This window comes from Choloepus didactylus, chromosome 6, assembly GCF_015220235.1.
Source record: "Choloepus didactylus isolate mChoDid1 chromosome 6, mChoDid1.pri, whole genome shotgun sequence".
Lineage (NCBI taxonomy): Eukaryota > Metazoa > Chordata > Mammalia > Pilosa > Megalonychidae > Choloepus > Choloepus didactylus.
Genome location: NC_051312.1, coordinates 101,148,025 through 101,162,029, shown reverse-complemented (window position 1 = coordinate 101,162,029; position 14,005 = coordinate 101,148,025). Strand labels below are relative to the sequence as shown.

Here is a 14,005-nt window from a genome sequence, read left to right as displayed (position 1 = left end):
GGATATAAGGCATTGCCTTAATTTCCTCCTTTTTAAAATGCAAAAATAAAATACGTATCTTTTTTGATTGTGTACATACAATGCTTTATAACTATATAAGCACAAGAGAAATGCAAGCCATTGGTATCATTATAATTTTTTAAAGGTTTTGTACCTATGTGTTTGGCATCTGTTTATCTTTAGTCTCACCCCAAATTTAAACCCCCCTCAAAATGGTATTGGCTCTTTTGATGGTGCTGTGGTATAAAGAACCCCGTACATGAAAACACTGGACCAGAACACAGCTATACTTTCAGCAAGCCAATTTACCTTTTTATAACTTCTTTTCAGTATTAATTTGGGGATAATTCTTGAACCCAAAGCACCATAGGGACGTTTGAAAAGGCAAATGAGATAAAATGTGTGAAATAATTTTTGCTCTCTTAGAAGAAAATATAATTCTGTGTAAATATTGAAAAAGATAGTTTCTGAGAAGTAATCTGGTATAGTACATATAAAATGTTCTTGGAGTAAGGTACTAAAAAATAGAATGCCGTTTGGAAGACAATCCATTGGTAATAACCTAAAAAGAAACTTAGAAATGATTAGGTACAACTTGAAAAATGTTAGCTTTCTAAAAATGGGAAATCCCTATTGCTGTTTTTTAATGTTTTGTTGTTATGAAGTTTTTAGCACGTTTCAAGGAATACAGAGAATAAAGGAAAAGTATGTTTCTCTTCCCCAAATTCTTCCTGTATCAGCTGAGAAGAAAATTTTGTAAAGATTTTTTTACAGACAGAGGAGCTAAATGACTGTGATTAACCCACAAGATCCTTGGCACTGTCTCTATGAGCAACCTTAAAAAGGGCACTGCCTGTCACTGCAGGTTTTTAGGCAAGGAAACAGCACTGAAATGCTTAACCATGGGAAAGTGAGATAAAGGAGATGTTTCCTGAGTATGAAGTAGCAATTACTAAGTGTTTGTTGTTGTTAGCTGTTCTTGATACAGCAAAAACAGGCTTGAACATGACTGATGGAGCTACTAAGCCTTCAGAACATGGTTTCCTTTCTTTTGCAGCACAGACGCGGCACAAGCAGGAACTTCCTGACCTCACTCCCAGCAGTTCTCCAGCAGAACCCAGACACCATTATAGAATGCAATGGGACCATTCTCTGCCTACTTGCTCTTATTCCTGGGTGTTACTGTCTGTCCCCGTGGTCCTTACCCTCTCCTTTCCACAGTCCACATCCAAATCCTACCCATCTTTCAGGCTTATTTCAACTTCGACTTCTTCCATGAAGGTCTTTCCAAACTCCCTTGTCCCCAAAGCTCCCTCCTTAGCACTTAGTCCCTATCGTTTGTTTTATTAGTTATCTATTGCCGCATAACAAATTACCCCCAAATTTAGCAGCTTGAAACAACATTTATTTTCTTCCAGTCTCTGAGGGTCAGGAATCTAGGCAGAGTTTAGCTGGGTACCTCTGGCTCAGGGTCTCTCACAAATGTGCAGTCAAGGTGTTGGTCATCTCAAGGCTCAACTAGGGGAGGATCCACTTCCAAGCTCAGCCATGTGGCTGTTGGCAGGCCTCAGCTGGCTCTTGGCCTTGCCATGTGGGCCACTCCAAAGAGCAGCTCACAACATGGCAGCTGGCTTCCTTCACAGTGAGTGAGAGAAAGAGCGAGAGAGGGTGTCTAAGACAGAAGCCACAGCTTTTTGTTATCAGATATTGGAAGTGACATCCCATTGCTTCTGCCATATTATATTTGTTAGAAGAAACTCACTAAATCCAGCCCACACTCAAGGGAAAGGGATTACATGTGAGCATGAATACCAGGAGGTAAGGATCATTGACAGCCATCTTAGAGGCTGCCTACCTTATCTCTTTCAACCAATTAATTGGAAATTAATTAAATATTGCCAGATATAGTTTTGGCATTGTTTTTTATTAACTTTTTATTTTGAAATAATTTCAAACTTACAGGACAGCTACAAAAATGACACAAACCTCATACAGAGAATTCCAACATACCCTTACCTCCCCAGATACCCAGATCCACCAATTTTAACATTTGTGACCATTGCAGTATCATTCTATCATCTGTCTGCCTGTCTATCTATCTATCTATCTATTTTCTGAACATTTGAGAGCAGATTACACACATCCTACTCCATGAACACATAATACTTCCATATACATTTCCTGCGAACAAGGATATTCACTTATATAATCACCTTAAGTGCAATTTATCAAGGTCAAGAAATTTAACGTTGATATAAAGCTTATATTCTATATTTTAATTTTTTCTTAATGTCCCAATAATATCCTTTTGAGACTTTTTTCCTCCATTCTTAAATCCCATACAGTATCATGTATTGCATTTAATTGTTATATCTATTTAGTTTCTCTACCACTCTCTCTTCCTTCCTTCCTTTTTTCCTTCGTTCCTTCTTTGTTTTTTTTAATTGAGGAAACATATACATAATGTTCCCATCCCATCATGAACCTTCCCATCCCAAGCATACCATTCAGTGGGATGAATCACATCCACAATGTTGTAGTACCTTCACCATCATCCATTACTTTCCCTTCACCCCTAATAGATACTCAACACATTTTGCATTAACTTCCCATTGGCCCTAGCCCCCACCCCTGGTAATTTGTACTCTACTTTCTGTCTCTATGAGTTTGCATATGGTTGATATTTTCTCTGTTGTTACCATGGGTCTTAAAATTAACATCCTAAATCTGTAACACTCTGGTTTGTTTTGACACCAATTTAACAATTTCAATAGCATATAGAAACTATGTTCGTATATTCCACCATCTCCCCACCTTTATGTAGTTCTTGTCACAAATTACATATTTATACATTCTGAGTCCAAAACCATTGATTTTTTACTACTTTTTTTTGCATTTGCCTTTTAGATCATGTAGGAAATAAAAAGTGGAGTTATCAACCCAAAATACAATACTACTGGCATTTATATTTACCCATGTCATTATCTTTACTGGAGATATTTATTTCTTCATGTTGCTTCAGTCAATTTTCTAGTGTCTTTTCGTTTCAACCTACAGAACTCTCTTGAGCACTTCTGGTAGAGCCATTCTAGTGGTGATGAAGTCCTTTAGTTTTTGCTGATCTGAGAATATCGTGATTGCTCCCTCATTTTTGAAAGATAGTTTTGCCAGGTATAGAATTCTTGATTGGCAGATTTTTCCTTTCAGCACTTTAAATATGTCTTCCCATACCTTCTTATCTCCACAGTTCCCAATGACAAATCAGCACTTGATCTTATTGAGACTCCCTTGTATGTGAAATGTGGGTTCTCTCGAGGCTTTCAGAAGTCTCTCTTTATTTTTGGCATTTGATAGTTTAATTATAACATGGCACAGTGTGGGTCTATTTGGATTTATCTGGTTTTGGAGTTCATTGTGCATCATGGTTGTGTATATTCATGCCTTTCATTAAATTTGGGACATTTTCAGCCATTATTTCCCTTTAGATTCTCTCTGTCCCTTTCTCTTTTTCTTCTCCTTCTGGTTCTCCACAATGCATATATTAGTCCGCTTGATGGTGTCCCACAGATTCCTCAGGTTATGTTCACTTTTCTTTATTCTTTCTTCTTTTTACTTCTCAGACTGGATGATTTCAACTGTCTTATCTTCAAGTTCGCTGACTCTTTCTTCTCCCAGTTCCAATCTACTATTGAACCCTTCTAGGGAAATTTAAGTTTCTGTTACTGTGGTATTCAGCTCTGTTTGGTTCCTCTTCATAACTTCCATCTCTATTGATATTTTCTTTGTGTTCATGTATCATTTTCCTAATTTTCTTTAGTTCTTTATCCATGTTTTCCTTCAGTTCTTTGAGCATACTTAGGACCATTTTTTAAAAGCTTTTGTCTGGATTGTCCCAGATTTGATCCTCTTTATTGATGGCTTCTAATGCTTTAAACTCTTCCATTGCCTGGGCCATCACCTCCTATTTCTTTTCATGTCTTGTAATCTTTTGTTGAAACTTAGACATTTTGATATTTTAGTATGTTACCCCTGGAATTTAGACTTTGAGGCATCTATTTTTTTAAGCTTATATCAGCTAGTGTTATGACAGAGCTTTTCTTGAATGCCAGGAGCTAACAAACGAAAAAAAAAAGGAGAAGGATAAAAAGAAAACACCTTTTCCAGTCTTGGCAGATTGACCTTGAAGAGTGTGCTCCTTCAGAACTTACCCATACAGTGAGTTTGGAGACTAGCTCCAGGCCAAAGTGCAGGGCCTCCTGGATTCTGTCTGTGCATGCCTCTTGTCTTGGGCATGTGCATGTGGTCCTAGGAATTCTCCCGTTTACACGGATAAACATGTCCCCTCTTTCCTAGAAAATAATGTCCTCATGGTCCCAGGCACTACACTATACATCCTACAACCAGCAATCCCTTGCTTCCCTCCCACAGCATTCTGCAGGAGAGTTTGGTGAGCCACCTTCTACATGCAGGGCAGTAGAACACCACAGTCTTTGGGAAGAAAGTATCACCTTGTTAATGTCTTGATTTTTTTTTTGCTTCTAGCCCTAAAACTAGAAGCTAATAAATTCCCTTTTTTAAAGCCAACCCATTGTGTAGAAACTTAGATAACATCCAAAAAGGTAATGTTACTTTTATTGTAAGTGAGCTTGAACCTGAATCTTTTAACTTACTCTTAATGTAAAAAGTAGAACTTTTAGTGATCTCTGTCCTTTGTACCTGGTGAGGACAAAATGAGAAAAAGCTCTGTAACTCTGGTATCTAATGACTTTGAATAACCCAACATTTCCTCTGTTCCTGGACCTAATCTAAGTTTCCCTTTCCTTTTAATAAGGAGAAATAGCATAGACCTTGATATATCCAGGACTGGAAAAGGGAGATTATATCCAATATGCCAAAATTTCCTTCTGGCTAAACTTCAGAGAAGCAGCTCTAGGTGCTTTCTCTCACTCTCACCCCTGCCCCCACCCTCTTCTAAGACTCAGGAGTGGCCACTGAATAAAGCAGGGTTGGACACCTGACCAGAGAACAGTTCATGCATGGGCTGACCGGTGACCCAAGAGGAGGTCTGGGCAAAGATCCTTGATTATCTTGAATTAGCTAGGTGTGGAGAATACTGCAAGGATTGGTCTGGAGGAAGAAAGAAGAGAATGGGGGCAGGTACATAGAGCAAAGCAAAGGTGCCATGAGAGGGACAGTTGCAGATCATGAGGGATAAATGTAGGGAGGATCCATCCCTAGAGCCCCCACTGTTCTCAGTGGTCTTCAGATTCCCCTTACAGTCTTCTCACTGTAAATATTATATCCAAAAACATGACCCATGGGAGAGAAAGCAACTTTATATTTCTCTCTTCCCTTTAACATTCATACTGTGATGCTATGTGACTTCCTCTCTTAATAAAATATATGGAAAATCCTATGACTTTTTCTACTTCCTTTGTGGTAATAAAAGGCCTTCTAATCAATAATTAATATGTGCAGTCCATTGTAATAAGCAAAACTTTAAACTTAATTCAAAGCTATGGTTATTTCCCTTTCCTAATTTGGGTCTAATGCTTTCATCTGCCTTGAGCTTCCATTCCTCCTCCTTCAGGGCTGGAAGAGGTGGAAGGGAGTATGGAAGGGGACAAAAAAGCTCCCAACTGATTGACACCATCTCAAACTGATATCCTGCTTCCTGGTCCTAGCTTGCATTTAAAGCTGACCCTTCATGGGGGTGTTTTTATGGTTTTACCTGCATTCCCTTGATACAGAGGATGCACTGTCCTTGGTGGTTGGCTAACAACTCTTCTTTTGACCTTAATTCTTAATGGTTGTCCTCCACACGGGCTTTCTATTTCTATGTTGGGGCACCATCACTCCTCCAGTCGGCCCTCTTAGGCAAGATTTAACATGATGCTGCACCATATCTCTTCCAGCAGATCCACAGGAAGTACTCATTCACCTTTTGCCCTGACAAACTTTGGGCAAAGTTTCTATCCCAGAGCAGCAGCCTCCTCTTTCTTGCTCTCCTATCACAACAGTTAGCTAGTCAGCCATTTATTCTTTAGATTTCTCAGGGATGCATCAGAACCTAGACCTCAGTGTTCCCCAAATTGCAGGGGACACATATTGATCAAGCTGACGAGTTTCCTTAAATATCTTCTCTCTTGATTTGAGGTGAAGGAGGAAATACCCTTTACTCACCCTTTGGGGGGCAGTGTGGCACTTACAGCACATCAAGACCTCTTTTCAAAAATTGTCCCTTAATTTCTAACAATCTTTTCTTGGCATCTCCAACTTTCTTTATAGACTGGAATTTTGTGGTCAAAGGTAGAAAACTGGTTTTCTGCTTCATTATATTGCAAGTCTGCATGATGGTATCTTAGCTTACTTTGAAACATGATATCTGCTATTTTGCCACTTCAGTTTAAGCTGAGACTCTAAAAAGTTCCATTTTACTAGCCTCTATCACTTACAATAAACCCCCTTTATCCTAAACTAGCCTGAGTCAAGCTTAGTTCCTCGCAACTAAAGCCGCGTAAGTAACACAAACCCCATGAGTATGGGTGTGGGAGGGAAATTCGAGAAAAATCATGGAAGAAGGGGGACTGTTATTAAGGGTGGAAGTGGGAGAAAAAGAGGGGAGAATGGTAGTAAGACTTCACATAGACAGATTTAGGAGGACTGCTCATATTCATTGTGGCCAAATGGTGGGCCCAGAATGTTTTAATAGTTCCCCAGCAGAGTTGCTGCTGCTTCCTAGATGGCTATAAGTAGTGCCTAAAACTAATAGCATATAATACAAGCCCATGATAACCAATTGCCCATGGCATCTAAAACTGGCTGTACCCCAAGGATGAACCAGCAAGTAATCCAATATATAAATATTAATACTACCACCCAAAAGTTGTTTACAACAGCATGAAAATTTTTAGCTCAAAGAAATCATCCAAATTTTTGATCAAGATAACAGATTGAATTAATATGAGAAGATCACTCTTCTCACTTAAAAAATGTAAAATGAGGAAATTCTGGATAAAATATTAAAAATTTTTAAAATATAGAACAATAATTAATAAGTATGTGGAGACATGAATACATAGATCAATAGAACAGAATATAAAGTAAAGAAAGAGATCCAAATACACATAAGAAATTAATGTATGATAAAGTTAGCATTTCAAAACAGTAGGGTAAAAATGAATTATTTGATAAATGATGTTAGGACAACTGGAAAACCATCTGGCAAAAAATAACCCTGGATTCTTCATCCAAACAAATCAAAGATTTAAATATAAAAATAAAGCCATAAAAATCCTAGAAGAAAACATTAGAGAATTTATTCATAATCTCAGAAATCATAAAATCAAAGACTGATAAATTTGGCACTCTAAAAGTACAAAATTTCCTCATAAGAAAACTGCACAAAATACAAATGACAAATGGGAAAAATATCTGCAACTTTTGTAAAAGAAAAGAGTTAATTTCCTTAAAATGTAGAGTGCCACAACATAATAGATAAATGGGTGAAGGACATGAACAGATGGACCACAGAAAAGGAAATTCATATGGCTCTTAATTTATGAAAAGATATTCAATGTCACTTTTAATAAGAGAAACGGAAATTACAACTACAGTGAGATATCATTTTCTACCTATAAGACTGGCAAAGAACAAAAAGGTGGATAGTACACCCTACTGTTGACCATATGGGAGAAAAGGCATTCTAATGCAGTGTCACCATACGGGAGTATAATTTGGTACAACTTCTATAGAGGGCAAGGCCTATCAAAATAAAAATAAACATATAGTTTGGTCCAGCCATTCTTTGTTTGAGATATACTTAAGTGAAATAACACAAGTAAAGGATATTCATTGTGGTAAAATGAGATATGTGTAAGGATATTCATTGTAGTATTATTTGTAATAGTAAAAGACTAGAAACAACCTAAATGCTTATCAGTAAGGGACTGGTTAAAACATTATTGTACAACCAAACAATGTAGCCATTTGAAAGAATGAGGCAGTACAGATATGTATTGATCTATAAGGGTGTTTTCATTATTACCTGAAAAAAGCAAATGAAAAACCCTATTTGTAGCATGTTATTTATGATATAGACATGTGTTAATATATGTATAGAATATTTCTGACAGGCACTGGCAATAGTGGTTTCTTCTGGAGAGGATCTGAGTGGCTGTGGGATAGACAGGGAGCGCGGATTTCACTTCCATGCTCTACTTTTCTTTTGGGGAGAAGGACCTTTAGAGAAATTGGAATGCCAAACCCAAACTGATATGGTGCCAAATTCAGACTACCATTGAGTTGCAGAGCCCCTGAGCTTAGAAACTTACATAAAAATTGGTCCAGAAGCATAGGGTCCCCATAAGACCCTGCCAGGCTGATGGCAACCACCCCAGAGGGACCCCTCCACACTGCAAAGCAACATTGCCAGCTTAGGCCTCGACTGTCATTCTCCCACAGTGTTCTTTTGGGCCAGATTGTCCCCATTTATTTTATTCTATGACTTCCTGGTCTCTGGGTTTCTAGTATACTTTTCAGCCACTGTGCTCACCTCCGTAATAGATTGGTGGCCTCATGTTAAAGGGTGGAAACAGCACATACACCCATTGCTCCAGTTCTGGTCTTGGTAAACTTTATCACACCTGATGCCATCCTACTCTGCATCTTCTCCACTTCCCATCCCATGTTTGTTTTCTAGGTTTTTCAGAATACAATTTATTGTTCACTTGGGTATTTCTACATAATTATTCTGGTTGTCCAGCCTGGCTAAGTTGCCTTGGCTTGCCTCATGTTAATTCCCTTTTTAATTCAACCTGGTCCCAGGACCTCTTACCTTTGTGGAATTGCCTCAGACTCAAGTTTGGGAACATGCAGTCACCAGCAACTGAATGAAGCGTGTTTCTTGATATCAGTTAGTCACCAGGTTTCTCCCCCTGCCACCTTCCCCTTCTCAATTTCATGGGTGGACCTGGGATGTTTCTCCTTTTTCCCTCCACCTTTACTCTTTAGGCTTACAGCTAAGTATTTGCCTTTGCTGACAACAGAGAGTAATGAATGATTCATGGAGTACCCATTTTTTCACCTCTGCCAAATGTCTGTCCTCTAAAGATAGTTTATTTGAACTTGAATTAGCTTTTGCAACTGACCTGACATTTTCTCTGCATTCTCTTTAACTCTGCTGATGTCATTCTCTAAAGAGATGATGAGTTTAGCATGTTGTTCACTCCCTACATTCTTGTACTCTTCCCAATATTCCTTCTCACTGAGTTTCTCAAGAAATAGCTTCTCAGCATCACTTATTTGTGTGCGCATATCTGTTGAAAGAAAATCAAGATACCATGTCATTTATATTGTCTTTGCAACCATCATATGTTAGAATCTGGTTTTATGAAATTAAAGTCTGATATTAAAATATGTTAACTCATAAATAATTGTATACTTTCAACTTAGTAAAATCTAAACTAGTCAAACTATTGTTTATGTATCCCTCGTGATTCAAACTCCATATAAAATTAAACTTCCAGTTACAAAGTAGATGTGTGGTTTTGGACTGTGATTGAGAGATTTATAGATAACCTATGTGCATAGGAACCCACAAATTTAAATTATTCTGTAGTAGTCTGATAATGGTCCTACTTTGTACAATGTATTATGTCACATATACTCTTTATTAGTAAATTGTCATTTTCCTGGCCATTATGCCTATGGGCAAAAATTGATTTCATCTTATGTTCTTCCAGATCCTTTTTGACCATTTTTGTAAGTCTGCTGTTTGATAAAGTAATATAAAATTCATTTTGGGGGGCTGTCCTTGTATAAAATGATAGCATTTCATAATAACATATCCCCCTCACCAATTATTAAGACTTTAGAAAGAAAAATATGTCCCCAGTTAGATATGTACAAATATTAAGCCATCTCAACCATATAAACTTTCATTTTGCCCTGGTGCACTTGCCCAATGTGCTTTTATATCATGTTGCTGAATATTTTGGAAAAGGAAGTGTTACAAAGAGCCAAGTACAATTAACATAATGGTCATCTGACTCACTACAGTACCACCTTGTTTGAGAGCTCCTTGAAAGTAGGACCATGTCTCATTCATCTCTGTAAATCCAGCACTTAGCACAGAGCCTGGCAACTAACTGGTCCCCAATAAATGTTTATTGAATGACTGAAGCATTCCCATCAGGCCAGAGGGCTGTTTTTCAGTCCAGAGGTCCAGCAGGACACTGGGCCTATCTTTTACAAAAGATGTAAATAAGAAAATGTTATTTTTAAAAATCCCTTAATAAATACCACTTGCTATTGTCATTTAAACAATTATTAATATTTGTATAACCCAGATGGGTGAGATGGGTAGCCACCCTCTCCTCTGAGCAAATTGCTGCTGCCTCAGCCTGTGCCACATTCAGTCTTTGGGGGAGGGTTGGTAGACACCATCGACTATTTTAAAAGAGGCGAATGTAGGCGCTGTTATTCTATTTGCACAGAACCTTTCCCCCTTCCCTTCTATTAATAAACTTATCCTACCCCTTGTCAAACAAGTAGGCCAATTAAAGTGGCCCCTTCTCCTGGCCATGGGGATTGGTCCAGGGTGAGCATGTGTCCAAAACTACGCTAATAAGAGTCCTCCCCAGAAATATTCTCACTGAAACTGTGAAAAACATGCCTTTGGTGTAACAATTTTGAGGATCTAAGGATACAAGATGGAGCTGTCTGCAGTCTCATGGGGACAATGGCCTGAGAAAAATGAGCCAACTTGCAAGAGGAACATAGACACAGAGAGAGAAAAAAAATTGAGGAAAAAAAGAAAAGATGCCACCATCTGACCACATGTGTGGCCCTGGATCCAGGTCAGCAGTACCCTGCCTTTTCTGTGGTTAGGACACATGAAAAAATTAACATCTCTTTTATGCTTAGGCTAATTTAAGTTTGGATTTTTATCCTTACCTTGTAAGACTACTCACTAAAAGTTGAAAAAGGGGTTAAGTCATACTTACAAACTTTACCGTGCATAGGAATGCTGCGGGATCATGTCAAAATACAGATTCTGACTCAGTAGGTCTTGGTAGGGCCTGAAATTCTGCATCTGGGCAAGCTGCCAAGTGAAGCTGCTGCTCCACAGATCAAATTGATTCCCTACAAACTGCTCAGATGCATTTGTCTTTCATTTTCACTCTCTTCCTCAGCCTCTGCAGGCCTCTTCCTCCACTGCAGCATTGCAGGTGCCCAGCCCTCCTCCACTGGCCTAAGCCATCCAGCTCAACCCAGTTTTGTATGACAAAAACCCTAGAGCTCAGCCCAAACCATAAACACACACAGCTCAACTAACTGGGCCCACTCCTCTTGGAAGGAAGTTTATGGAGCATTCCTGAGCATGATTTGGGACCTCACTGCTAACTCAAGGGACTTATTAAGGTATTCCTTCCAAACACAAGCAGAACTCTCCCTGAGAGGAGTCCTGAGAAATACAGCTTCTACCACCTTATGTCTCCCTACTGCCAATAAAGGGACTCAGTTATGAGGAGGTTTATAGGAACAGTTTTGGAGCCCTCTAAACACGAAATTTGCCCATTGGCGTTTGGTCTTAAAAACCATTTTATTCCAAAACAAATATCTATTAAATGCCTGCTCTGCGCAAAGTGCTTGGGTAGGTAAGTATTTTGAAATTCAAGAAAATCTTGTCTTGTTTTGCCTCTCAGTTTCTGAGTACTGCTTCCTGGTACAGCTCAAGTCTCTTTCCCATGTTTTCCAGCTTTGTAGCAGAGGGTGCTATTTATAGAGATTCTGGCAATAATGGTTTTCAGAAGTCTTAGCAGAAAGTTTAGAATGAAGGAAAAGGAATAAAAATAGCATGGGTCAAAATTGTGCTTGATACGCCCTCAGGACTGTAGTGTTTCTAAGCCTACAGCAAGAGTTGGCCCTAGATTTTTCATCACTTGCACCTAGTATCATTTCTATCCATGTCCTCCAAATTTCCCCTTTCCCAACGCGAATCCCTCTTTTTGCCTTCTAAATTGGGGTTTAGCTCCTTTAGAGATATTGGGGGAGGGGAGTGTCATGATTATATTTACTTTATCATTCCCAAATCTAAACCAAGTGAAGCCAGTGAAGCCATCAAACAAGAGAATTTCCCAAAAGAAGGAGCAAATGCCCACTGTGCAGAGAGAGCTTGGAGAAGCTGAGTGGTATCTAACAGGATACTGTCAGTATTAAGAATTATTATTACTTCCTGTGTTTTGATCACCGCCTTACCCTCCCCCCTCACTTGGCTGAGTACCACCTGCCCATTTACCTACATGTGTTTGCTGGTGGTAATGAGATAATAATGGCATCTGAAATGTATTCACAGCAGTCTGAACGTATGAGGAGACAAAAGCATTAATACAGTCAGCAAATAACTTCATACAGCTTAATGATAATTTTTTAGGCTCCAAAATCACCTCTTAAATTTTTTTCCTGGTCTCTTTCAAACGTCCATTTTTCCTTCATTGCTTCTTCAACTTCCTCTCTTGTTACAACTGGTACTCCCTCTAATCTGTCTTCACTCAGTTCCTTTAGCAGGTTCCGTATGTGCCAAACCTGTTCGTCCTTCAAGCGTCTATTCTGTCAGGAAAATCAACAGTAAGTTGAACTACTTACATTGTCTTCAAAATAGAGTCACACACTGAGGCTTGCAAAATGAGAAGAGTTTGTGGATTAAAACTAAACTCATCAACATGTAGTAACCATTGGATTGAATGTTATATTTTTAAAGTTGCGTTATAGTCTACCAGTCTATCACCCTATGATAGGATGGATGAACATTAAAGTTAAACCTTGGATTCAATTACTTGAATCTCCTACTAACACAGTTCTTCTCTGGCATTCATCATTCACTTAGTCAATATTTATTGCCAGGTAGTCTTTTAGGCACTAGGAATATATCAGTGAACAAAGCAGACAAAAAGTACTGCTCTTGTGGAGATTACATTAATCTTTTCCATTGTCACAAATGAACTTCATTCTCTTCTTCTAGGGTGATGGTTCCTCACCATTCCAACACCCCACATTTGAAATATGGGCTAGGTTCCTCCTGTGAATATCCTATCCATGTTGCCAAGCTTCTTATTTAAACAAGAGTTTATTCTTGCCTTTTTATCTATCTTTTTATATATAATTAGGGATATTGTAGTGTGTGACATTAATATTTTCTTGTAATTTTCTTAGACTACCTTTAAGCTATATACTCCATTTCCTTGGAATCTCTCCTTCAATTTCCTAAACCTAATAAAATATACACACTTAAAATATGTTAATACTGCTGTTAAAAATTACTTCCTTTTTCCTATAACTTAAATTTCTACATACTCTAAAATTTTCAACATTATATTTTATTTGTGACATTCATGTATTTTCTTCTTAACTTCCTTGGATACTCTACCCTAAAAGATAATTTTCTTTCCCAAAACTGATTCTCTAATCCAGTATCTCTCAAACTTTAATGTGTATACCAAATACCTGGGGATCTTAGCAAAGTCTGATGCAATAGTTTTGGGTGATGCCTGTAATTCTGCATTTCTGTCAAGTTGCAGGTGGTGCTAAGCCTGCTGGTCCATGAGCTACATCTTAAGTAGGAAGGCTTTTAAATACTGTAAAAACATATCTTTTTTATCCATTGATTGTTCTATGGCTTACTAAAATGCTATCTTTCATTTATAACTTAGCTCAATAAACCTTAAATGTGAATGTTGAAAAATTTGATTTCCTAAAACTCGTTAGCAAAATAGGAACTAGTTTATTAAATTCCTCAGGGTTTTTTCTCTTTCCCTCCCTCCCTCCCTTCCTTCCTTCCTTCCACCTTGTTTCAATAATGAAAGTTTTATTTTGTGGGATTTTGTTTTTTATCTTTTTAATTTTACCCACTTAAAGTATACAATTCAATGGTTTTTAGTATATTTACAGCTATGTGCACATTCACAGTCAATTTTAGAACATTTTCATCAAATCAAAAAGAAAT

At 38.1% G+C, this 14,005-nt stretch overlaps 1 protein-coding gene across 2 annotated transcripts in view; it reads right to left on the bottom strand.

Annotated features, from left to right (window-relative positions):
- CCDC83 (coiled-coil domain containing 83) overlaps window positions 1-14,005 on the bottom strand; it is a 74,353-nt gene that overhangs the window by 22,618 nt on the left and 37,730 nt on the right. For both annotated transcript variants that reach the window (XM_037841294.1, XM_037841295.1), the window contains 2 exons: window positions 12,450-12,612; window positions 9,150-9,317 (listed from right to left, as the gene is read on the bottom strand). In XM_037841294.1, coding sequence (XP_037697222.1) covers window positions 9,150-9,317; window positions 12,450-12,612 — 331 coding nt within the window. The remainder of the gene's footprint in view (window positions 1-9,149; window positions 9,318-12,449; window positions 12,613-14,005) is intronic.